At 44.7% G+C, this 25567-nt stretch overlaps 1 protein-coding gene across 4 annotated transcripts in view; it reads right to left on the bottom strand.

Moving 5' to 3' along the window:
• The window catches only part of cops4 (COP9 constitutive photomorphogenic homolog subunit 4 (Arabidopsis)), a 121010-nt gene that overhangs the window by 52075 nt on the left and 43368 nt on the right, over positions 1 to 25567 (bottom strand). For 2 of the 4 annotated variants that reach the window (XM_070871018.1, XM_070871019.1), the window contains exons 7-8: positions 21764 to 21967; positions 18602 to 18717 (exon numbers count right to left, since the gene is read on the bottom strand). In XM_070871018.1, the coding sequence (XP_070727119.1) occupies positions 18602 to 18717; positions 21764 to 21967 (320 nt within the window). The remainder of the gene's footprint in view (positions 1 to 18601; positions 18718 to 21763; positions 21968 to 25567) is intronic. The other 2 variants (XM_070871020.1, XM_070871021.1) reach the window with 1 other exon arrangement.

Raw genomic sequence — 25567 nt, 5'->3', positions numbered from 1 at the left:
ATGTGGTGTATTTGGACTTTCAGAAGGCTTTCGACAAGGTCCCACACAAGAGATTAATGTGCAAAGTTAAAGCACATGGGATTGGGGGTCGTGTGCTGACGTGGATTGAAAACTGGTTGGCAGACAGGAAGCAAAGAGTAGGAGAAAATGGGTACTTTTCAGAATGGCAGGCAGTGACTAGTGGGGTACCGCAAGGTTCTGTGCTGGGGCCCCAGCTGTTTACATTGTACATTAATGATTTAGACGAGGGGATTAAATGTAGTATCTCCAAATTTGCGGATGACACTAAGTTGGGTGGCAATGTGAGTTGCGAAGAGGATGCTATGAGGTTGCAGGGTGACTTGGATAGGTTAGGTGAGTGGGCAAATGCATGACAGATGAAGTATAATGTAGCTAAATGTGAGGTTATCCACTTTGGTGATAAAAACAGAGAGACAGACTATTATTTGAATGGTGACAGATTAGGAAAAGGGGAGGTGCAACGAGACCTGGGTGTCATGGTACATCAGTCATTGAAGGTTGGCATGCAGGTACAGCAGGAGGTTAAGAAAGCAAATGCCATGTTGGCCTTCATCGCGAGGGGATTTGAGTACAGGGGCAGGGAGGTATTATTACAGTTGGTGAGGCCACACCTGGAGTATTGGGTACAGTTTTGGTCTCCTAACCTGAGGAAGGACATTCTTGCTATTGAGGGAGTGCAGCAAAGGTTCACCAGACTGATTCCCGGGATGGCGGGACTGACATATCAAGAAAGACTGGATCAACTGGGCTTGTATTCACTGGAGTTCAGAAGAATGAGAGGGGATCTCATAGAAACGTTTAAAATTCTGACAGGTTTGGACAGGTTCAATGCAGGAAGAATGTTCCCAATGTTGGGGAAGTCCAGAACCAGGGGTCACAGTCTAAGGATAAGGGGTAAGCCATTTAGGACCGAGATGTGAAGAAACTTCATCACCCAGAGAGTGGTGAACCTGTGGAATTCTCTACCACAGGAAGTTGTTGAGGCCAATTCACTAAATATATTCAAAAAGGAGTTAGATGTAGTCCTTACTACTAGGGGGATCAAGGGATTTGGGAAGAAAGCAGGAATGGGGTACTGAAGTTGCATGTTCAGCCATGAACTCATTGAATGGCGGTGCAGGCTCGAAGGGCCGAATGGCCTACTCCTGCACCTATTTTCTATGTTTCTATGCTTCACATCAGTGTTACAAGACAAAACAGAAAAATCTGACACCAAGCCACATAAGAAAATAAGGCAGATGACCAAAAGCTTGGTTGAAGAGGTAAGCTTTAAGGGGCACCTTAAAAGAGGAAAGAGAGGTAGCGAGGCGGAGACGTTTAGGGAGTGAGTTGCAGTGCTTATGGCCCAAACAGCTAAGGCACAGCCACCGATGGTCGAGCAGTTATAATGAGGGATGTTCAACAGGACAGAATTTGTGGAGCGCAGATATCTTGTAGGGTTGTGAGGCTGAAAAAGATGAGAGATAGGGAGTGGCGAGGCCATGGAATGATTTGTAAACAAGGATGAGAATTTTGAAATCGAGCCGTTGCTAAACCGGGAGCCAGTGTCGGTCAGAAAGCACAGGGGCGATGGGTGATCGTGACTTGGTGCAAGTTAGGACGAGTTTGGGATGACCTCAAGTTTTCCTCGGGTAGAATGTGAGAGGCCAGCCAGGAGTGAGTTGGAGTAGTCAAGTCTAGAAGTAACAAAGGCATGAATGAGGGTCTCAACGGCAGAAGAGCTGAGGCAGGGGCGGAGGCGGGCAATGTTACGGAGGTGGAAATAGGCGGTTTTAGTTATGCAGCCTTAAACTCATTTCAGGGTGAAATATGACACCTCGGTTGCAAACAGTCTGGTTTAGCCTCAGATAGATGTTAAGAAGAGGGATGGAGTCAGTGCCGAGGGAATGCAGTTTGTGGCGAGGACCAAAGATAATGGCTTCCGTCTTCCCAATATTTAATTGGAGAACATTTCTGCTCATCCAATACTGGATGTCGGACAAGAAGTCAGACAATTTAACTACCAAGCAGGGGTTGAGGGAAGTGGTGGAGAGGTATCGTCAGCGTATATGTGGAAAATGACTCCGTGTTTTTGGATGATATCGCCAAGGGGCAGAAATAGATGAAAAATAGGAGGGGGTCAAGCATAGATCCTTCGGGAACACCAGAGGTAACGATGCAGGATTGGGAAGAGAAGCCATTGCAGCAAATTTGCAATGATAGATAATAATGGAACCAGGCAAGTGCAGTCCCACCCAGCTGGACGATGGTGGAGAGACGTTGGAGGAGGATGGAGTGGTCAACTGTGTCAAAGGCTGCAGACAGGTCCAGAAGGAAGAGGAGAAATAGCTTACCTTTTGTCAGTCACAAAGGATGTCATTTGTGACTTTGATGAGAGCCGTTTCGGTACTGTGGCAGGGGCGAAAACCAGATTGAAGGGATTCAAACATGGAGTTCCGGGAAAGATGGGCACTGATTAGGGAGGCGACAACACGTTCAAGGACTTGAGAGGAAAGGGAGAACATAACATAACATAAGAAATAGGAACAGAAGTAGGCCATACGGCCCCTCGAGCCTGCTCTGCCATTCAATAAGATCATGGCTGATTTGATCATGGACTCAGCTCCACTTCCCCACCCGCTCCCCATAACCCCTTAACGTTTAAGAAACTGTCTATTTCAGTCTTAAATTTATTCAATGTCCCAGCTTCCACAGCTCTCTGAGGCAGCGAATTCCACAGGTTTACAACCCTCTGAGAAGAAATTCCTCCTCCTGTTTTAAATGGGTGGCCCCTTATTCGAAGATCATGCCCTCTAGTTCTAGTTTCTCCCATCAGTGGAAACATCCTCTCTGCATCCACCTTGTCAAGCCCCCTCATAATCTTATACGTTTCGATAAGATCACCTCTCATTCTTTTGAATTCCAATGAGTAGAGGCCCAATCGACTCAACTTTTCCTCATAAGTCAACCCCTCATCGCCGGAATCAAACTTGTGAACCTTCTCTGAACTGCCTCCAAAGCAAGTATATCCTTTTGTAAATATGCACGCAGTATTCCAGGTGTGGCCTTACCAATACCTTGTATAGCTGTAGCAAGACTTCCCTGCTTTTATACTCCATCCCCTTTGCAATAAAGGCAAAGATACCATTGTCCTTGCTGATCACTTGCTGTACCTGCATACTATCCTTTTGTTGGAGGTTGGAGATGGGGCGGTAGCGAGCAAGCACAGTGAGGTCAAGGGTTTGTTTTTTTGAGAAGGGTGATGACTGCAAATTTGAAGGAGAGGGGGACAGTGCCTGAGGAGAGAGAACAGTTAACAATGTCAGCTAACATGGGAGCCAAAAAAGGAAGTTGAGTGGTCAGCAGTTTAGTGGGAATAGGGTCAAGGGAGCAGGAAGTGGGTCTCATGGACAAGATGAGCTTGGAGAGGTCAAGAGGGGAGGTCAAAGAGAAACTAGAGAAAGATTGCGTTTAGGGCTAGGGCAGGTGGGGGTCTCAGATGAAGTTTGGCCCTGTGGGCTAGGTGAAGGAATGAGTCGGGAGCAGCGTGAGTCCGTTGGGGAGGCCTATAAAAGGCCACGAGGTCGGGAGGTGCGTCGCTGAGTCGGGAGCAGCGTGAGTCTGTTGGAGAGGCCTATAAAAGGCCGCAAGGTCGAGAGATGCGTCGCTGAGTCGGGAGCAGCGCGAGTCCGTTGGTCGGGCCTATAAAAGGCCGCGAGGTCGGGAGGTGTGTCGCTGAGTCGGGAGCAGCGCGAGTCCGTTGGTGAGGCCTATAAAAGGCCGCGAAGTCGGAAGGTGCGTCGCTGAGTCGGGAGCAGCGTGAATCCGGGGTCAGCGAGAGGCCGACAAAAGGCCCAGCTTGTGCAGCTACAGGGAGAAGGCAAAAAAGAAGTAGAAAGAAACAGAAAGGTGACGTCACAGCCAAGGGGGTAGGTGATTAGCTGGTGATTGGTGAGTAGTTTTTCTTTTTTCTCTTCTATAACAGTGAGTAAGCTTTAGCATTGTTGTTGCCAATTTAAGTGTATCTAAGGGTTAAGTCATGGCAGGAGAGCTCGGTCACGCGATATGCTCCTCCTGTACCATGTGGGAACTCAGGGACACTTCCGGTGTCCCTGACGACTACGTGTGCGGGAAGTGTATCCGCCTCCAGCTCCTGACGGTCCGCGTAGCGGAATTGGAGCCGAGAGTGGATTTACTCTGGAGCACCCGCGATGCTGAGAATGACGTGAGTAGCACGTGTAGCGAATTGGTCTTACCGCAGGTGAAGGGTCCACAGCCAGCTAGGGAATGGAAGACCAGCAGGAAGAGCAGTGCAAGGAAGGTAGTGCAGGGGTCCCCTGCGGTCATCCCCCTGCAAAACAGATACACCGCTTTGAGTACTGTTCAGGGGGATGACTCATCAGGGGAGGGCAGCAGCAGCCAAGTTCATGGCACCGTGGCTGGCTCTGCTGCACAGGAGGGCAGGAAAAAGAGTGGGAGAGCAATAGTGATAGGGGATTCAATGGTAAGGGGAATAGATAGGTGTTTCTGCGGCCGCAACCGAGACTCCAGGATGGTATGTTGCCTCCCTGGTGCAAGGGTCAAGGATGTCTCGAAGCGGCTGCAGGACATTCTGAAAAGAGAGGGTGAACAGCCAGTTGTCGTGGTGCACATTGGTACCAACGATATAGGTAAAAAAAAGGGATGAGGTCCTCCAAGACGAATTTAAGGAGCTAGGAGCTAAATTAAAACATAGGACCTCAAAAGTAGTAATCTCGGGATTGCTACCAGTGCCACGTGCTAGTCAGAGTAGGAATCGCAGATGAATACGTGGCTTCAGCAGTGGTGCAGCAGGGAGAGATTCAAATTCCTGGGACATTGGAACCGGTTCTGGGGGAGGTGGGACCAGTACAAACCGGACGGTCTGCACCTGGGCAGGACTGGAACCAATGTCCTCGGGGGAGTGTTTGCTAGTGCTGTTGGGGGTGGGGGGGGGGCGGGGGGGAGTTAAACTAATATGGCAGGGGGATGGGAACCAATGCAGGGAGACAGAGGGAAACAAAATGGAGACAAAAGCAAAAGACAGAAAGGAGATGAGTAAAAGTGGAGGGCAGAGAAACCCAAGGCAATAAACAAAAAGGGCCACTGTACAGCAAAATTCTAAAGGGTCAAAGTGTAACAAAAAGGCAAGCATGAAAGCTCGGTGCCTCAATGCAAGGAGTATTTGGAACCCAGGAGAGGGCTCTGAGCTAGTTAGAGTGGGTGAGAGCTTAGATGAACAGGACCCCAAGAAAGAATGCAAAAGGCAGGAGGCAACAGAGCAGAGTAGCACTGGGATAAGTGTAAACCACAAGGTGATAGGAAGGGACAATATGTATAAATATAAAGGGGCTGCAGGAGGGGTCAAAACTAAAAATCATGGTTTAAAAACTAGTATTAAAACACTCTACCTGAACGCACGCAGCATTCGAAATAAAGTAAATGAGTTGACGGCACAAATCATTACAAATGGGTATGATTTGGTGGCCATTACAGAAACGTGGTTGCAGGAGGGCCAAGACTGGGAATTAAACATACAGGGGTATCTGACAATTCGAAAAGATAGACAAGAAGGGAAAGGAGGTGGGGTAGCTCTGTTAATAAAGGATGATATCAGGGCAGTTGTGAGAGACGATATTGGCTCCAATGAACAAAATGTTGAAGCATTGTGGGTGGAGATTAGAGATAGTAAGGGGAAAAAGTCACTGGTGGGCGTAGTATATAGGCCCCCAAATAATAACTTCACGGTGGGGCGGGCAATAATCAAGGGAATAATGGAGGCATGTGAAAAAGGAACGGCAGTAATCATGGGGGATTTTAACCTACATATCGATTGGTCAAATCAAATCGCACAGGGTAGCCTTGAGGAGGAATTCATAGAATGCATACGGGATTGTTTCTTACAACAGTATGTTACAGAACCTACAAGGGAGCAAGCTATCTTAGATCTGGTCCTGTGTAATGAGACAGGAATAATAAACGATCTTCTAGTAAAAGATCTTCTCGGAATGAGTGATCACAGTATGGTTGAATTTGTAATGCAGATTGAGGATGAGGAAGTAGTGTCTCAAACGAGCGTACTATGCTTAAACAAAGGGGACTATAGTGGGATGAAGGCAGAGTTGGCTAAAGTAGACTGGAAACACAGTGGCACAATTGAGGAACAGTGGAGGACTTTTAAGGAGCTCTTTCATAGTGCTCAACAAAAATATATTCCAGTGAAAAAGAAGGGCGGTAAGAGAAGGGATAACCAGCCGTGGATAACCAAGGAAATAAGGGAGAGTATCAAATTAAAAACCAATGCGTATAAGGTGGCCAAGGTTAGTGGGAAACTAGAAGCTGTGGGAAAATTTTAAACGACAGCAAAGAATGACTAAGAAAGGAATAAAGAAAGGAAAGATAGATTACGAAAGTAAATTTGCGCAAAACATAAAAACAGATAGTAAAAGCTTTTACCGATATATAAAACGGAAAAGAGTGACTAAAGTAAATGTTGGTCCCTTAGATGATGAGAAGAGGGATTTAATAATGGGAAATGTGGAAATGGCTGAGACCTTAAACAATTATTTTGCTTCGGTCTTCACAGTGGAAGACACAAAAACCATGCCAAAAATTGCTGGTCACGGGAATGTGGGAAGGGAGGACCTTGAGATAATCACTATCACTAGGGGGGGGTAGTGCTGGACAGGCTAATGGGACTCAAGGTAGACAATTCCCCTGGTCCTGATGAAATGTATCCCAGGGTATTAAAAGAAATGGCAGAAGTTATAGCAGAAGCATTCGTTATAATCTACCAAAATTCTCTGGACTCTGGGGAGGTACCAGCAGATTGGAAAGCAGCTAATATAACGCTTCTGTTTAAAAAAGGGGGCAGACAAAAGGCAGGTAACTATAGGCCGGTTAGTTTAACATCTGGAGTGGGGAAAATGCTTGAAGCTATCATTAAGGAAGAAATAGCAGGACATCTAGTTAGGAATAGTACAATCAAGCAGACGCAACATGGATTCATGAAGGGGAAATCATGTTAAACTAATTTACTAGAATTCTTTGAGGATATAACGAGCATGGTGGATAGAGGTGTACCGATGGATGTGGTGTATTTAGATTTCCAAAAGGCATTCGATAAGGTGCCACACAAAAGGTTACTGCAGAAGATAAAGATACGCAGAGTCAGAGGAAATGTATTAGCATGGATAGAGAATTGGCTGGCGAACAGAAAGCAGAGAGTCGGGATAAATGAGTCCTTTTCGGATTGGAAATCGGTGGTTAGTGGTGTGCCACAGGGATCGGTGCGCCACAAGGATCGGTGCTGGGACCACAACTGTTTACAATATGTATAGATGACCTTGAAGAGGGGACAGAGTGTAGTGTAACAAAATTTGCAGATGACAATGATTAGTGGGAAAGCGGGTTGTGCAGAGGACACAGAGAGGCTGCAAAGAGATTTAGATAGGTTAAGCGAATGGGCTAAGGTTTGGCAGATGGAATACAATGTCGGAAAATGTGAGGTCATCCACCTTGGGGAAAAAAAACAGTAAAAGGGAATATTATTTGAATGGGGAAAAATTGCAACATGCTGCGGTGCAGAGGAACCTGGGGGTCCTTGTGCATGAATCCCAAAAAAAGTTAGTTTGCAGGTGCAGCAGGTAATCAGGAAGGCGAACGGAATGTTGGCCTTCATTGTGAGAGGGATGGAGTACAAAAGCAGGCTGGTCCTGCTGCAACTGTACAGGGTATTGGTGAGGCCGCACCTGGAGTACTGCGTGCAGTTTTGGTCACCTTACTTAAGGAAGGATATACTAGCTTTGGAGGGGGTGCAGAGACGATTGACTAGGCTGATTCTGGAGATGAGGGGGTTACCTTATGATGATAGATTGAGTAGACTGTTGAAGTTCAGAAGGATGAGGGGTGATCTTATAGAAACATTTAAAATAATGAAAGGGATAGACAAGATCGAGGCAGAGAGGTTGTTTCCACTGGTCAGGGAGACTAGAACTTGGGGGCACAGCCTCAAAATACGGGGGAGCCAATTTAAAACCGAGTTGAGAAGGAATTTCTTCTCCCAGAGGGTTGTGAATCCGTGTAATTCTCTGCCCAGGGAAGCAGTTGAGGCTAGCTCATTGAATGTATTCAAATCACAGACAGATAGATTTTTAACCAATAAGGGAATTAAGGGTTATGGGGAGCGGGCGGGTAAGTGGAGCTGAGTCCCCGGCCAGATCAGCCATGATCTTGTTGAATGGCGGAGCAGGCTCGAGGGGCTAGATGGCCTACTCCTGTTCCTAATTCTTATTTTCTTATGAACTCGCAGAGGCAGCTGCAAAATATAATGTTGCTAGTCTGCTGTTGCGCACACCCAGCAACCAGCTCAAGAGCAGCATGGCACAACAAGTCTGAAAGCGGGTCACTAGAAACCCGATAGCATGATATACAGAGACCTGAACAAGAAAAAAAAAACTGGAAACGGTAATTTTACTCAGCTCAACACCACATTAATTTGTAGGCCTTAATATAAGTTAGTTACTGCATGCTTCAAGTGTTTCAAAGGTGTTTTGGGCATATGTATTCTAGGCCAGGAATGTTCCCTTTTCTACTGTTACTCCTTCTACAACAAAGGTTCTCCCCTTTCATCTGTTGCTGTTCCTTGGTACTTGTAGAGGAGAACAAACTAATCACACAGCCAACGGGAACAGGGGAAGAAGAGGAGAGAAAGCCATAATTTCAGAGCCTGTGGACTAGGGATAAACGGGCCATTTTCCAGTTATCAGTCTGTGTAACTAGTGGGATGCCGCCAGATTCAATGCTTGGACCTCAACTATTTACAATCCATATTAATGACTTAGATGAAGGGACCGAATGTAATGTATCCAAGTTTGCTGATGATACAAAGCTAGGTGGGAACATAAGCTGTGAGGAAGACACAAAAAGCTTGCAAAGGGTTAAGTGAGTGGGCAGTAAGGTTGCAGATGGAGTCGAATCTGAGGTTATTCACTTTGGTCGGAAGAATAGAAAAACATAATATTTTTTAATGGGTGAGAAACTATTAAAAGTTGGTGTTCAGAGAGATTTGGGTGTCCTCGAACAGGAAACACAAAGTTAGATGCAGGTACAGCAAGCAATTCGGAAGGCAAATAGCATTTTGGCCTTTATTGCAAGGGGGTTGGAGTACAAGAGTAAGGAAGTCTTACTACAATTGCACAGGGGCTTTGGTGAGACCACACCTGGAGTACTGTGCACAGGTTTAGTCTCCTTATCTGAGAAAGGACATACATGCCTTAGAGGCAGTGCAACAAAGGTTCACTAGATTGATCCCTGGGACAAGAGGATGTGTCCTAGGAGAGATTAAGCCTATACTTTCAGGAGTTTAGAAGAATAAGAGGTGATCTCATTGAAACATATACGATTCTGAGGGGGTTTGACAGGGTAGATGCTGAGAGGCTGTTTCCCCTGAGAGGCTGGGTGTCTCGAACTCGGGGGCATAGTCTCAGGATACAGCACTAGCAACCCTCCCCGCGAGGATATTGGTACCGGCTCTGTTGAGTTGCAACCCATCCGGGCCTGTGCATGCCCCACATCCAGCCCTAATGCCCAAGGAATCTGAAGCCCGCCCTCCTGCAACATCTCTCCAGCCATGCATTCATCTGCTCTCTCCTCCTATTTCTATATTCACTCATGTGTGGCACCTGGAGTAATCCAGAGATTACTACTTTTGAGGTCCTGCTTTTTAATCTCTTTCCCAGCTCCCTAAAATCTGCCTGCAGGACCTCATCCCTCTTTTGACCTATGTTGTTAGTCTTAGTAATAGGGTTTGAATGTCAGCTCCAGGTCGAGTAAGAACTTCTCGTTCAACCTGAGTGAGTAAACAAAGTAGGGAAATGAGTGAGGAGCAAAAATGTAGAGTTCGCGCCGAATTAAGACAGCTTCAGATTTCCTTGAAGTTTTGGTTCATACATATCAATGTCGAATAAGCTGTTTGACAATTAGAGGTATAGTGGAATGATAGAGATGGGCATCATTGGTGAGCATATGAAGATTAACCCAGGGTCTGTGGATAACAGCTCCAAAGAGCATAGTAAACAAGAAAAGAGCAAAGGATGGACCTTCCAGAGTTCACTCTGCAGGCAAATGGATTGGCTCAAATGAGTCCAGCAGCACTGGAGCAACGTATTGTCAAGCAATCTTGGTTCAACAAGTGATAACTTGAATTTCTGTACACAATGAAGAAAGTTTGAGATGACGGCACAGTGTAGGAGAATTTCAACAGCATAAATAGTGCGTGAAGCTTCACTATTGATATTCCATGCAGATCTTCTGGACCAATACAACTTGAGACATGGTTATATTATTTTTGTGATCCTGACATAGACAGGTGGTGTGTGTCTGATTTAAGTGCTATAAGCTAATGTTGTATTGCCCCAATCATAATTTGTTCGACGACGGATAGTCCACTAACCTTCAATTTGACACAAAGCAGGCAATCCTCATCAAACCTATTGCTCAAACATACAATAAATAACAAAAGACCAACTGGTCCATCCAGCCTGTTCCATTCTGACCTCCAACGGTAAGAAAGCTCGAGGAGCTTGCAGACAAGGCTGAAGCATTCACAACCATCTTCCAACCATCCTCCAGACCAACTGAACAAATACTTTGGTTCTGTCTTCACGAAGGAAGACACAAATAACCTTCCGGAAATACTAGGGGACAGAGGGTCTCGCGAGAAGGAGGAACTGAAGAAAATCCTTATTAGTCAGGAAATTGTGTACGGGAAATTGATGGGATTGAAGGCCGATAAATCCTTAGAACTTGATAGTCTGCATCCCAGAGTACTTAAGGAAGTGGCCCTAGAAATAGTAGATGCATCGGTAGTCATTTTACAACATTCCATGGACTCTAGTTCAGTTCCGATGGATTGGAGGGTAGCTAATGTAATCCCACTTTTTAATAAAGGAGGCAGAGAGAAAATGGGGAATGATAGACCGGTTAGCCTGACATCAGTGGTGGGGAAAATGTTGGAATCAATTTATTAAAGATGAAATAGCAGCGCATTTGGAAAGCAGTGACCGGATCGGTCCAAGTCAGCATGGATTTATGAAAGGGAAATCATGCTCGACAAATCTTCTAGAATTTTTTGAGGATGTAACTAGTAGAGTGGACAAGGGAGAACCAGTGGATGTGGTGTATTTGGAATTTCAAAAGGCTTTTGACAAGGTCCCACACAAGTGATTGGTGTGCAAAATTGAAGCACATGGTATTGGGGGTAATATATTGACATGGATAGAAAAGTGGTTGGCAGACAGAAAGCAGAGAGTCGGGATAAATGGGTCCTTTTCAGAATGGCAGGCAGTGACTCGTGGGGTGCCGTAGGGCTCAGTGCTGGGACCCCAGCTCTTTACAATATACATCAATGATTTAGATGAAGGAATTGAGTGTAATATCTCCAGGTTTGCAGATGACACTAAGCTGGGTGGCAGTGTGAGCTGCGAGGAGGATGCTAAGAGGCTGCAGGGTGACTTGGACAGGATAGGTGAATGGGCAAATGCATGGCAGATGCAGTATAATGTGGATAAATGTGAGGTTATCCACTTTGGTGGCAAAAACACGAGGGCAGAATATTATCTGAATGGCGGAAGATTAGGAAAAGGGGAGGTGCAACGAGACCTGGGTGTTATGGTACATCAGTCATTGAAAGTTGGCATGCAGGTACAGCAGGCGGTGAAGAAGGCAAATGGTATGTTGGCCTTCATAGCGAGGGGATTTGAGTATAGGAGCAGGGAGGTCTTTCTGCAGTGGCACAGGGCCTTGGTGAGGCCTCATCTGGAATATTATGTTCAGTTTTGGTCTCCTAATCTGAGGAAGGATGTTCATGCTATTGAGGGAGCGCAGCGAAGGTTCACCAGACTGATTCCCGGGATGGCAGGACTGACATATGAGGAGAGACTGGATCGACTAGGCCTGTATTCACTGGAGTTTAGAAGAATGAGGGGGGATCTCATAGAAACATATAAAATACTGACGGGACTGGACAGGTTAGAAGCAGGAAGAATGTTCCCAATGTTGGGGAAGTCCACAACCAGGGGACATACTCACAGGATAAGGGGTAAGCCATTTAGGACCGAGATGAGGAGAAACTTCTTCACTCAGAGAGTTGTTAACCTGTGGAATTCTCTACCGCAGAGAGTTGTTGATGCCAGTTCATTGGATATATTCAAGAGGGAGTTAGATATGGCCCTTACGGCTAAAGGGTTCAAGGGGTATGGAGAGAAAGCAGGAAAGGGGTACTGAGGTGATGATCAGCCATGATCTTATTGAATGGTGGTGCAGGCTCGAGGGGCCGAATGGCCTACTCCTGCATCTATTTTCTATGTTTCTATGTTTCAGCCAGAAATGCCAAGCGGATGACGCATCTCGGTCTCCTCCTGAGATCATCAACAATGCTGTCACAAGCAGCACTAACTCACCAATAACCTGCTCAGTTTGGGTTCTGCCAGGACAACTTGGCTCCAGCCCTCATTACAGCCTTGGCCCAAACATGGACAAAGGAGCTGAATTCCAGAGGTGAGGTGAGACTGACTGCCCTTGACATCAAGGCAACATTCAACCACATGTGGCACCAAAGAGCCCAAGTAAAACTGAAGTCAAATGGGGATCAGGGGGAAAAACTTTCCACTGGCTGGAGTCAGAACTAGCACAAAGGAAGATAGTTGTGGTTGTTGCAGACCAATCATCTCAGCCCCAGGACATCACTGCAGGAGTTCCTCACAGCAGTGTCCTAGGCCTAACTATCTTCAGCTGCTTCGTCAATGACCTATCCTCCATTATAATGTCAGAAGTGTGGATGTTTGCTGATGAATGCAGAGTGTTCCACTCTATTCACAATTTTTCAGATAATGAAGCAGTCTGTGTCGCATGCAGCAAGACCTGGATAACATCCAAGCTTGTGCTAATAAATGGCAAGTAACATTCGCACCACACACAAGTGCCAGGCAATGACTACCTCCAACAAGAGAATCTAACCGCCTCATCTTGACATTCAATGGCATTACCATTGTCGAATCCCCCACTATCAACAAACACCCTGGCGAGTCACCATTGACCAGAAATTTAAGTGGACATATATACTGTGGCTGGGAGTTCTGTGGCAAGAGACGCACTCCATGACTCACCAAAGCCTTTCCACCACCTGCAAGGTACAAGTCAGGAGTGTGATGGAATACTCTCCACTTGCCTGAATGAGTACAGCTCCACCAGTCAAGAAGATCAACACCATCTAGGACTAATCAGTTTGCTTGATTAGCAACCCATCCACCACCTTAAACATTCACTCCCTCCACCACCGGCGCAACTTGGCTGCAGTGTGTACCATCTACAAGATGTACGATGGCAACTCGCCACAGTTTATTTGATAAAACCTTCAAAACCTGCAACCTCTACCACCTAGAAGGACAAAGGCACCAGAGGCATGAGAACACCTCCAGCTCCAAGTCACACACTATCCCGACTTGGAAATATATCATGGTTCCTTCATTGTCGCTGGGAGAGCACCTTCACCACACTGAATTCAGCAGTTCAAGGAGGCTGCTCACCACCTTCTCAACGGGAATTAGAGACGGCAATAAATACCAGCCTTGCCAGCAACGCCCACATTCCGCAAACTAATGAATTAAAAAACTTCCAACACTAGTCACTGTTATCTTCTATAACTCGAGATGTCCTCTGTATTCGCTGTACATTCTGGCAATCTATTCCAGAACAATAACTGAAAAAAAGTATCTCCTGCCGTCTATCTGAAAGTTGTGTTTTTGTATTTTGTACTGATGCAAATTACTTCTCCCCTCTCAATCTAGCTCAAATAAGCTATCAACCAGATCATTCCATTCTCATCATCATTTTAAAGACCTTAACTGCATCTCCTCCAAGCCTATGGAACTCCAATGGGTAGAAAAAAAAAGTTCCCCGAGCCTGTCCTGATGAGCTCTATTCTGACTCTTCTCCAGGGTCACAATATCCCCAAGCACGAGGGCCAAAACTGACGAAACCTTTATTCATAGTTCAGGGTCCTTCAGCTTTGGCTCGAGCAAGCTGGGCCTCCATTCTCTGGACTTGGGTAAGTAGGGTGTGCCTCTATGGGGAAAGTCTTTGCACTATGTATCATGCAACCAGATACTCGAAGTATAGATTTCTCAATAATTGGATTGACAGTCTTGGATTCCATTCATACAACACCATGCAAACCAACAATGAATCCGTCCCGACTTTGCATCAGGTTTGTGGAGTCAATTTACACTTGTTTCTCTAAAATCTGAATTCGACATTCAGTTTTAAATGGGAGTGATTATCTGCATGAACATCTTTGCAGCCATCTGCGCATGCGCGTGGTATCCCAGAGCCCAATAGTTGCGGCCTGCACTGTGGACCACGCTTTCCTCGGCTCCATGAGGAGGTCACTGGATCCGTTGGTGGCAGGGGGAGAATAGAGGATCGGGGGTAGAGGGGGAGGATCGGGGTGGGGGGTAGAAAGAGAGGGTCTTTGACAGCACCTTCCAAACCACCGACCTCGACTACCTAGGATGACTTGGAAATATATTGCCCTTCCTTCATTGTCGCTAGGTCGAAATCCTAGAACTCCTCCCTAATAGCACTATGAAAGTACCTTCACCACACAGACTGCAGCGGTTCAAGAAGGTGCCTCACCACCTTCTCAAAGGCATTTAGGGATAGGCAATATATGCTGGTCTTGCCAGCAACGTGCACATCTAAGGAACAAATTTTTAAAATGTTTTTTTAAAGTAGTATTCAAATTCTGAGAGTCAAAACCAGACATAGGTGTGGGGGAGTTTAAAGATTAATACTGGTTATAGGAACAGAACATTTTCTCAGTGAAACTTAAAAAATGGGGATAATTAAAAGGGAAATGTTACATAAAATATAGAATATACAGCATAGCAACAGGCTCTTTGGCCCAACTAGTCTGTGTTGGTGTTTATACTCCACATGAATCTCCTCACAATCCGCCCATCTCTACTCAAATTTCTGAAAGCCTTTAGAAAGATCCAAAGGTTATCTTAATCTATTAGCAATCTATGCCAAGACTAATGGGGCAGGAGATTAAGTAACTGGTAAAAATGAAAAGGGAATCCAAGATGCAGACTTGTGCCTGCAGGGATGCACACAACCTCCTGCTGATGTGAAGGTGGTGTTGCATAAGGTGATTGTGAATAAAAATGTCCTCTGTGCCACTCCACAGCACCATTTCCATCAGTCTGTACTGCAACATGCTTGGAAAGATGTGGACGCAAGCTGAAGACCACAACTAACTAGTAACTGTCACTGTCTGTGCACGCCCTCTGGTGCATGCCAACAGCATATGTTACAATAGACGGAACAGCCATGCATCTGGTTCTCTGTTAACCTGTATACTGTGAAGAAAGTTCCCCACAACCATAGCCAGGTAGTGGAACACCGCATGCAAAAATGGTTTATGACATATTGGCGTGTGCAGCCAGTTTGCTGGCTGATAATCACTTCGACATGCCTTTTTTTAATGCAGTAACACAAAGCATGGCCTATCACAAAGCACTGCAGTATCAACAGTGGCTCACTTGGTAAGACTCTTGTCTCTGAATCGGTAGCTTGTGGGCTCAAGTCCCACTTCAGAGACTTAAGTGTCAGCCTAGATTTTATGCTCAAGTGCATTCCTGAGGAAATGATGCAGTTTCAGGTGGCGTCTTTTGGTTGAGATGTCAAACCAACATAAAAGATCCCATGCCACTTTTCAAAGAAACACGAGGAAGTTCTCCCCGGTGTCCTGGCCAACAATTATCCCCCAACCATCACAACAGATTATCTTGTCATTATCTCATTACTGTTTGTGGGACTTTGCTGCATGCAAATTTGCTACTGGGTTTCCTATCATCATCATCATCATCATAAGCGGTCCCTCAAACGAGGATGACTTGCTTCCACATGAGTTCATAGATGTTTCAATGAAGGACCCGATGTTCCAGTCCTGAACTCCAATTGAGGGTGAAAGATGCCTGTGCGTGGAGTTTTTTAACGTGTGGTGACCGTTGCACACCAGCCACAAGAGCTTGACAAAGCTAGGCCTTTATCCAGTGGCAAGGGTTAACCAGGACGACTGGAGACCTGCTCTCCTGCACGGACCTAGTGCGCACACATATCGCAGTGTGGGCAGGCCCATGCTGCCCCTGGGCCCTCAGCTCTTCTGGGCCCTGTACCCTCATTCACCGCACTTCCGCCACAATCTCTTGCCGCTCCTCCGCCACAAACATTCGCCACATCTCCGTCACGATCCCTCACCGCTATTTTGCCACAAGACACTCGGCGCACCTCCGCCAGGATCTCCCTCCACACCAAACATTCGCCGAACCTCCGTCACCTATAGTACAACAGCGACTGCACTGCAAACGTACTTCATTGACTGTAAAGTGCTTTGGGATATCCTGAAATCGTAGAATCATAACAGCACAGTAGGAGGTCATTTGGCCCGTCGAGCCCATGCCGGCTCTCTGCAAGAGCACTTCAGCTAGTCCCAATTCCTTGCCCTTTCTCTGTAGCTCTGCAAATTATTTTCTTTCAAGTACAAACCTAATTCTATGAAGTGTTTCTTTCTATATTATGGTTGATGTGTTTCTGAAGAACCATCCAGCATAATAGTTAGTCAGGCCTTCACACACATCTGTGCCATTACCCCTGTCACAATTTGCCTTACGAGCTGGTGCCTCAGCATGCACTAATCTCCTGCCAACGCAAGGCAAGTTCTTCTCTGTCTACAGATGCAGGTGTGTGGCAACTACTGGTTGGACAAAGAGCATCTCTCACCCCGTCTGACCTATCTGGTATCCCATCGTTGACCATCGTTGTTTTTCCAAGCACTTCAGATATGGGGGCTCCCCTTGAATCCAGTAATGAAATTCAGGGCAAAAAATACACAAGAACCTAAGTGCCATCAGAAACATCTTTTGAAGAAAACCAATTCAAAATTGGCTGAAAATCTATTGACTTAATCTTCTTGAAGTGTAAGATAATCCATTTTGGATCCAAGAACGACATCAGAATATTTTCTAAATGGCGAGAGACAAGAAACTGTGGAGAAGCAAACGGGTGTGTGTGTCCAGGTAAACAGGTCACTAAAAGCTAGTGCACAGATGCAAAAAGTTATCAAAAATGCGAATGAAATTTTGGCCATTATCTCGACGGGACTGGAATACAAAGGGAGGAGGTTATGCTTCAGTTGTACAGAGCCTTTGTCAATCCCTAACTGGAGCTGGGGGGTTATCTTTGCATTCCAGAATGATCCTGGAATAGTGAGCAGTTTTGGCAGACAAGAGCATGCTTTATGTGATCCAGCCAGATCTGTCAGTGAATGGCTAAACCAGTTGTCCGCCATATCGGTTCAAGTCTGCTTCCCTTGGGCTTAAGGGAGCGAAGATGAGGGCCGTAACAGGGGAAACGGCCAGGGTGACAGAGAAATAGTTTTAATACGGAATAGAGCATCAAAGGTGTTGGTAAGGATGTGGTTAAGCAGATCGGTAGCTGCAGAAATGTCCTGAATGGAGGGCCAAAGACTAGACAGTTGGGAATTCGTAAGTGCAGTTGTAAGAGAGTTGGGACAGAATTGTTTTCCAGGGGTGGACACAGAAGAAAGTAGTGTTGGGGGCGGGGAGGGAAAAAGGGGGATGTGGGTGGAGAGCGATACAGGAAGTGGTCAGAGATGGCCTTATCAACGATTGACACGATGGGAGTAGCGAAGCCACGAGAGATGGCAAGGTCGAGGAGGTGGCCTTGAATAGGGGTTGTGGAGTTTACATGGAGGAAGAGATTAAGGGAGGATAGATGGGTAGCTAAAGAGAGAGAGATGATGAACTGAGATGGTGGTTGAAATCACCGAGAATGAGAAGTCATTCGATGCAGAAGCTGAGGGAGGAAAGCAGTGAAGATATCTTGGTGATAACATTTTTATGGTCCTTGGGTGGGTGGTAGAGTATGAGAATTTTAAAATGAGAAGTGACTGGGTGGAACAAGGCGAGATACTGAAGAGTGGAGAAAGTGCCAGAGGAGTAGGGGGGACAGGCCACGGTGTAATTTGGTAATGAGAGCCACACCGCCACCACGGCAGTCTGGGCAGGCAAGTGGTTGAAGGTATAGCCAGGCAGGGAGGCTTTATTTAGGGGCAAGATGTCATCATTCCTCAGCCAAGTTTCCGTCAGGGCCATAATGTCAATGCAATCATCCATGATAAGCTCATGGATGGCAAAGGCCTTGTTCGCAAGTGAATGGAGGGAGATGCGGAGAGGGTCAGTGATGGCTGAACCTTTGCCAACGTCCACAGGGTCAGCATGAAACCATGAAAAACAAGTTCAAATAATCTATCCAAAATGGTGCTCTGAATAAGTAGGAAATGTTCACTTCAAAAGTTGTTTTTCCTGCATAAATAAAATGAATTAATGACAGGACATAAACACTGAAAGCACATTCCGTCAGTTGTTTTGTTGCTTCGCTGCCTGGGATTTTCCTTAGAGGTTAAACAAAAGAAAATAAGTTCAGTACTTTGAGAGCTTACCTTGGCTGGCGGTATTTCTAGCAAAGCTCCAAGCTCTTCAAATGTAATATTATTGTACAGTTTACTGGCAGAAAGCAGGTTGTGCTCAATGACTGCCCTGTCCAGTATACTGGAACCTAGTATTAAGGGAGGAAACATCACATCATTACAATAGATATAATGTCACATGGATTTTTTAAATGACTAAATTTCAATGAAAATGAAACCTGACAAACATGGAGGGTTGGCAGTTGCTAGCCAAAAAGTCTTTAAAGTTTGAAGTCAACAGAAAGGGGAACAGTATTGCAAGAAACATTCAACAGTGCATTAATTGTACTGTGATGGTAGTTTGCACCTACATTTTCCCATGTGGCAAGCTCTGTTTCCCCACTGGGAGGAATAATCAGAGGAGACACCTCCCCAGCACCCCACCTTCCCCCATCAGATTGCATTCATGCCTCCACGAGCAGCTCTTCGGCCTCTCACAAAGTTGCCTTATATAAACAACCACTAGGAACAACAGTCCAGGGTTTTTAATCTTTCCCTTTCGGCGAGCTTCTGGCTTTTTGCTCTGTACCTTCCACAAGGAATTAGTAACTTAAATATGGGGAATCTTGAGCAGAAGCACGTCTTGTCAATTCAGGGCGACAACAGATTTCAAAATTGGCAAAAGTCAATTTCAATAGTAGCATCCTCATGAGCATGAAGAGAATGTTAAATTCACAGCTTCTTTAAAAAAACCTTGAACTCCCTTTCAAAATAAATTCCAAGTGAATTTTGTGTTTTTAGAACGTAGGAAAACACAAAATTTAGTTGAAAAACTGGTTTACACCATTTGCGTGGGGAAAGAGACCATTTGCATTATTTAATGTCACCTTTAACTTGCATAATTTATTTGGATATAGAGGACAACTACTTTCTTATGTGCCATTCCAACCCGATTACTAGCTCAGTTGATGCTCTAAAAATAAAATCCAAATGTCTTTTCTCCAAATCTAAATTAGCTCTACAACATATTGTTAATACACTAGCATTACACAAAGTACTGTGCCACAGAGCAGGGGACAAAGTATCCAGTCTGTACTGGCAGGCTGTTGCGATCATAATGAAATTAAAATATCGAAAGAAGTCACCCTAAGGCACTCGTGCACAGTCAACCACCCCAGAGATGCTGAATTCATGGCCCTCGGGCTACACTTGGCCTCCGAGATCTGGGAATTCTTTCTTAGTCCTACTTGTACTTACAATTCTTATTTGCTGGAGAGTCCCGTTTGAATTTTACTGGCCTGGAGGCTAGAATAGGGCTGCTTTCAGCACTGTTAACTCATTGATGAATAAACCAAAATCAGGACACCAGATCTATTGGTATCAGCAGCTTGAGATATATGCAAATTATGCGAGCATGGATTTAAATGCAATACATGGCCTGAGGCCCCTTGGTTTGCACCCGCGCGGCTTACTAAGGCAAAAGAGTGGACAGCCCTGCGCTAGTCAGTTAAACAGTGTTACAGGCACTTGGTACAGACACTCTGATTGTAACAGTCTCCACAGAAGATAGTGCCTGACTTGGCGAAATCAAAATGGAAAGGAGAGGATAAATTTAGAAATTATGGACAGCCAAGTACAGACCCAAGAGATAGATATATCTTCCCACAATTTCTCATCTCTGGTCATTTCAAGCTGACGACCCAAACACAAAATAAAAAGCCATCAAAGCACTTCCCACAACAGTCTAGACTTAAATAAAATTTACACAGTATCAAAAAATAAATTCCTTGATATTACAAAGTATAAACAGAATACTTGATGACAAGGTGTTGTTGAGATAATTTATCCCACTCAAACTTAATCACCGCAATTCACCCCAGGAGATAAATTAATCAATGGTTCACCATTATATAGCCTCCATTTATTAAACTGTTTTCCAAATAAAAGGGTGGAAAGCTTTAATTGCTATTATCGGTGACTGAATTGTTAACATGCCAATGCAAACATTAACAATATTATTTTAAGATTATGAATTTTTTTTAATTCAAATTTTGCACCCTCACCATCCCCTCCCCCCATCCTCAACTGAAGGAATCGACTCAACTCAGGTACGGTTTCAGTGGTGATGACAGCCCTTTTATACCACAACCTAGTAACTATTCTTCATGTGTGGATCTAGGCAGTATGTATTGGTGGGATACGCCAACTGTGGAGGGCATCACGGCTAAACTCAATCACGTTCTTCCCTTCTGTCCACTTACATAAACTGATCAAAAATGGAAACTGTGGCGGGTTCCTCCCCCAGCCCCAACCCAAGGGAAATTGTAGCACTTTAAGTACTGTCCAGGTTGAAATCAGCAAACTCAGCTGACACTGGGAATTGAACCTGCAATCTTCTGCACAACACTGGGTGGAGTCTTCACCCAGAATTCCCTCAGTGAATTAAAAAATTATATAGCTTTTTGCTACTCTTTTTCAACATAAATAAGCTACGGAAATTGTTGGTGCCTTTTAGTGCACTGCATTGCCCAGAGGAAAGACTATCATTTCTCTTCCTTTACTTATCCCAGAGACAAAATTCAGGGAAGTGGACCAGCTGAGTTGAGGGTGTTCAATCCAGAATGACTTAAATAAAAAATAACTAGCGCCCTATTGCTATTGATTTATAGCAACAAAAAAAGTCAAAATCTGTTTTTATTGCATGGAATTGAGAGACTTTTGCTGTTGTTCTGGGGATGAAGTTCTGCAATTCCATCCATTTTTCATTTAAAACCGTAAGTCAGTTGCCTTGATTAAAACATTAAAAAGAGGCTGCATTTAATGACATCACCTGGTGTAATTAACAAGATTTGTTGTACACTACCAGGAAGTGGGAGGACTATAATACAATTATTTAAGAAGTGTAATGTGCAATTTGACGCAGTCAGGTTGTAAACAGACAATACAGCATTGAAGTTCTGTGCTGAACTTCTCTACACAGCAAAGTGCAGAACTCAACAATGTATAGTGCTTCAACACAGCACAGTACAGTACGGGCTGGACTTGAGCGACATCACGCACGTCATCAGCCTGGCGGCGGTGTCAATATTCACTCCATTAAAAATAAGGTTTACAGTTCCAACAAAGACATGCTTTAGTTCATCATGCACATATCATTTTTCTACATACTACCAAAAAAAGGTGTGAAACACACACCTTCAGGACAAAAACTGACTGTGAAGACTTTACCATCAGCAGTCGTTGCTTTCTGGTGAGGCATCAGCATGGCAGCAAACTCCTGCAGCTGGTTCCCTCGAATAATTCTATCCAGATACATTTTCTCTAGAATGCCATAAGCTGCAAGTTGCTGGCAGCGTTCATCCTTAAACAGGGTTGCCAGCATACGGGAACGCTGCTGTCCTACAGGGAAAACACAAACAACAGGATTGCTGTGAATATTAAATTTTACATTGCTGCACGTAGTTATTTGTTCACAATATTACATCCATACGTGGAACTGGATTTTACCTTCATTCTTTCTTACCTGGAAAATTTTCTGCTTTGAATTATTTTTAATTTTTATCTCTATGTATTTAATCATTTCTATGACATGCACTTTTCTAACAACCCTCGACATTTCACATAATAAAACTCAATGAATTAGAATGGCAGGAAGCTCTACATTGCTTGTTTGCCAAACCTTTGACTAAATGAGAAAATGTAAAGGCCCAATTTAATTGAATAAATTCACTGTGCTGTGTATCCAAATTGCTTTCCAAAAGTGGAGAAAAAATATTCATATGTATGCCTTGGATTCAGCCCTTGGCCTCACTTTCTGATCCCTCTATCCTATGAGTTTCAATACAGATGTGCACAAAAACAAGATGTGACCACAACAGATGTGTGTACTTGTGCAAGTAAGTATCTAATTGATGCCTCAAGTTCTGAGTTTTATTTGAATGCATATGCAAGATTCACCCTTCCCAAAATAGCTCCTAAATATATACCAGGGCTCGCTTTGCATCAATTCTGGTTTGCTTAAAATAAAATTTTCTTAAGTGAATTTATTCTCAACAGAATGTTTCAGTGTTGTGTTATGAAAACAAAACCAAAAAGGCAGTACAGAGCCTGGATTCATAGAAACATAGAAAATAGGTGCAGGAGTCGGCCATTCGGCCCTTCTAGCCTGCACCGCCATTCAATGAGTACATGGCTGAACATGCAACTTCAGTACCCCATTCCTGCTTTCTCGCCATACTCCTTGATCCCCCTCGTAGTAAGGATTACATCTAACTCCTTTTTGAATATATTTAGTGAATTGGCCTCAACAACTTTCTGTGGTAGAGAATTCCACAGGTTCACCACTCTCTGGGTGAAGAAGTTTCTCCTCATCTCGGTCCTAAATGGCTTCCCCCTTATCCTTAGACTGTGTCCCCTGGTTCTGGACTTCCCCAACATTGGGAACATTCTTCCTGCATCTAACCTGTCTAAACCCATCAAAATTTTAAATGTTTCTATGAGGTCCCCTCTCATTCTTCTGAACTCCAGTGAATACAAGCCCAGTTGATCCAGTCTTTCTTGATAGGTCAATCCCGCCATCCCAGGAATCAGTCTGGTGAACCTTCGCTACACTACCTCAAAAGCAAGAATGTCCTTCCTCAGGTTAGGAGACCAAAACTGTACACAATACTCCAGGTGTGGCCTCACCAAGGCCCTGTACAACTGTAGCAACACCTCCCTGCCCCTGTACTCAAATCCCCTCACTATGAAGGCCAACATGCCATTTGCTTTCTTAACCGCCTGCTGTACCTGCATGCCAACCTTCAATGACTGATGTACCATGACACCCAGGTCTCGTTGCACCTCCCCTTTTCCTAATCTGTCACCATTCAGATAATAGTCTGTCTCTCTGTTTTTACCACCAAAGTGGATAACCTCACATTTATCCACATTATACTTCATCTGCCATGCATTTGCCCACTCACCTAACCTATCCAAGTCACTCTGCAGCCTCATAGCATCCTCCTCGCAGCTCACACTGCCACCCAACTTAGTATCATCCGCAAATTTGGAGATACTACATTTAATCACCTCGTCTAAATCATTAATGTACAGTGTAAACAGCTGGGGCCCCAGCACAGAACCTTGCGGTACCCCACTAGTCACTGCCTGCCATTCTGAAAAGTACCCATTTACTCCTACTCTTTGCTTCCTGTCTGGCAACCAGTTCTCAATCCATGTCAGCACACTACCCCCAATCCCATGTGCTTTAACATTGCACATTAATCTCTTGTGTGGGACCTTGTCGAAAGCCTTCTGAAAGTCCAAATATACCACATCAACTGGTTCTCCCTTGTCCACTCGACTGGAAACATCCTCAAAAAATTCCAGAAGATTTGTCAAGCATGATCTCCCCTTCACAAATCCATGCTGACTTGGACCTATCATGTCACCTCTTTCCAAATGCACTGCTATGACATCCTTAATAATTGATTCCATCATTTTACCCACTACCGATGTCAGGCTGACCGGTCTATAATTCCCTGTTATCTCTCTCCCTCCTTTTTTTAAAAGTGGGGTTACATTGGCGACTCTCCACTCGATAGGAACTGATCCAGAGTCAATGGAATGTTGGAAAATGACTGTCAATGCATCCACTATTTCCAAGGCCACCTCCTTAAGTACTCTGGGATGCAGTCCATCAGGCCCTGGGGATTTATCAGCCTTCAATCCCATCAATTTCCCCAACACAATTTCCCGACTAATAAGTATTTCCCTCAGTTCCTCCTCTTTACTAGACCCTCCGACCCCTTTTATATCCGGAAGGTTGTTTGTGTCCTCCTTAGTGAATACCGAACCAAAGTACTTGTTCAATTGGTCCGCCATTTCTTTGTTCCCCGTTATGACTTCCCCTGATTCTGACTGCAGGGGACCTACGTTTGTCTTTACTAACCTTTTTCTCTTTACGTATCTATAAAAACTTTTGCAATCCGTCTTAATGTTCCCTGCAAGCTTCTTCTCGTACTCCATTTTCCCTGCCCTAATCAAACCCTTTATCCTCCTCTGCTGAGTTCTAAATTTCTCCCAGTCCCCGGGTTCGCTGCTATTTCTGGCCAATTTGTATGCCACTTCCTTGGCTTTAATACTATCCCTGATTTCCTTAGATAGCCACGGTTGAGCCACCTTCCCTTTTTTATTTTTACGCCAGACAGGAATGTACAATTGTTGTAGTTCATCCATGTGGTCTCTAAATGTCTGCCATTGCCCATCCACAGTCAACCTCTTAAGTATCATTCGCCAATCTATCCTAGCCAATTCACGCCTCATATCTTCAAAGTTAGCCTTCTTTAAGTTCTGGACCATGGTCTCTGAATTAATTGTTTCATTCTCCATCCTAATGCAGAATTCCACCATATTATGGTCACTCTTCCACAAGGGGCCTTGCACAACAAGATTGCTAATTAATCCTCTCTCATTACACAACACCCAGTCTAAGATGGCCTCCCCCCTAGTTGGTTCCTCGACATATTGGTCTAAAAAACCATCCCTTATGCACTCCAGGAAATCCTCCTCCATCGTATTGCCTCCTCCACCGTATAGGTTAACCCAATCTATGTGCATATTAAAGTCACCCTTTATAACTGCTGCACCTTTATTGCATGCACTCCTAATTTCATTTTTGATGCCCTCCCCAACATCACTACTACTGTTTGGAGGTCTGTACACAAATCCCACTAATGTTTTTTGCCCTTTGGTGTTCTGCAGCTCTACCCATATAGATTCCACATCATCCAAGCTAATGTCCTTCCGAACTATTGCCTTAATTTCCTCCTTAACCAGCAATGCTACCCCACCTCCTTTTCCTTTTATTCTATCTTTCCTGGATGTTAAATACCCCTGGATGTTGAAATCATAGCTTTGCAGCTTCATATTAAAGGTTGTTGAATTGCATTGTTGGTACATAAGCAGCTTGTTTTAAAATGGAGAGGAGGACTAGTTGTTGGGTTCCAAAGGCAGGTT

The sequence above is a fragment of the Pristiophorus japonicus genome, chromosome 2 (assembly GCF_044704955.1).
Source record: "Pristiophorus japonicus isolate sPriJap1 chromosome 2, sPriJap1.hap1, whole genome shotgun sequence".
Classification (NCBI taxonomy): domain Eukaryota; kingdom Metazoa; phylum Chordata; class Chondrichthyes; family Pristiophoridae; genus Pristiophorus; species Pristiophorus japonicus.
The sequence above is the reverse complement of the archived record's forward strand: the minus strand, read 5'-3'. Positions and strand labels throughout refer to the sequence as shown.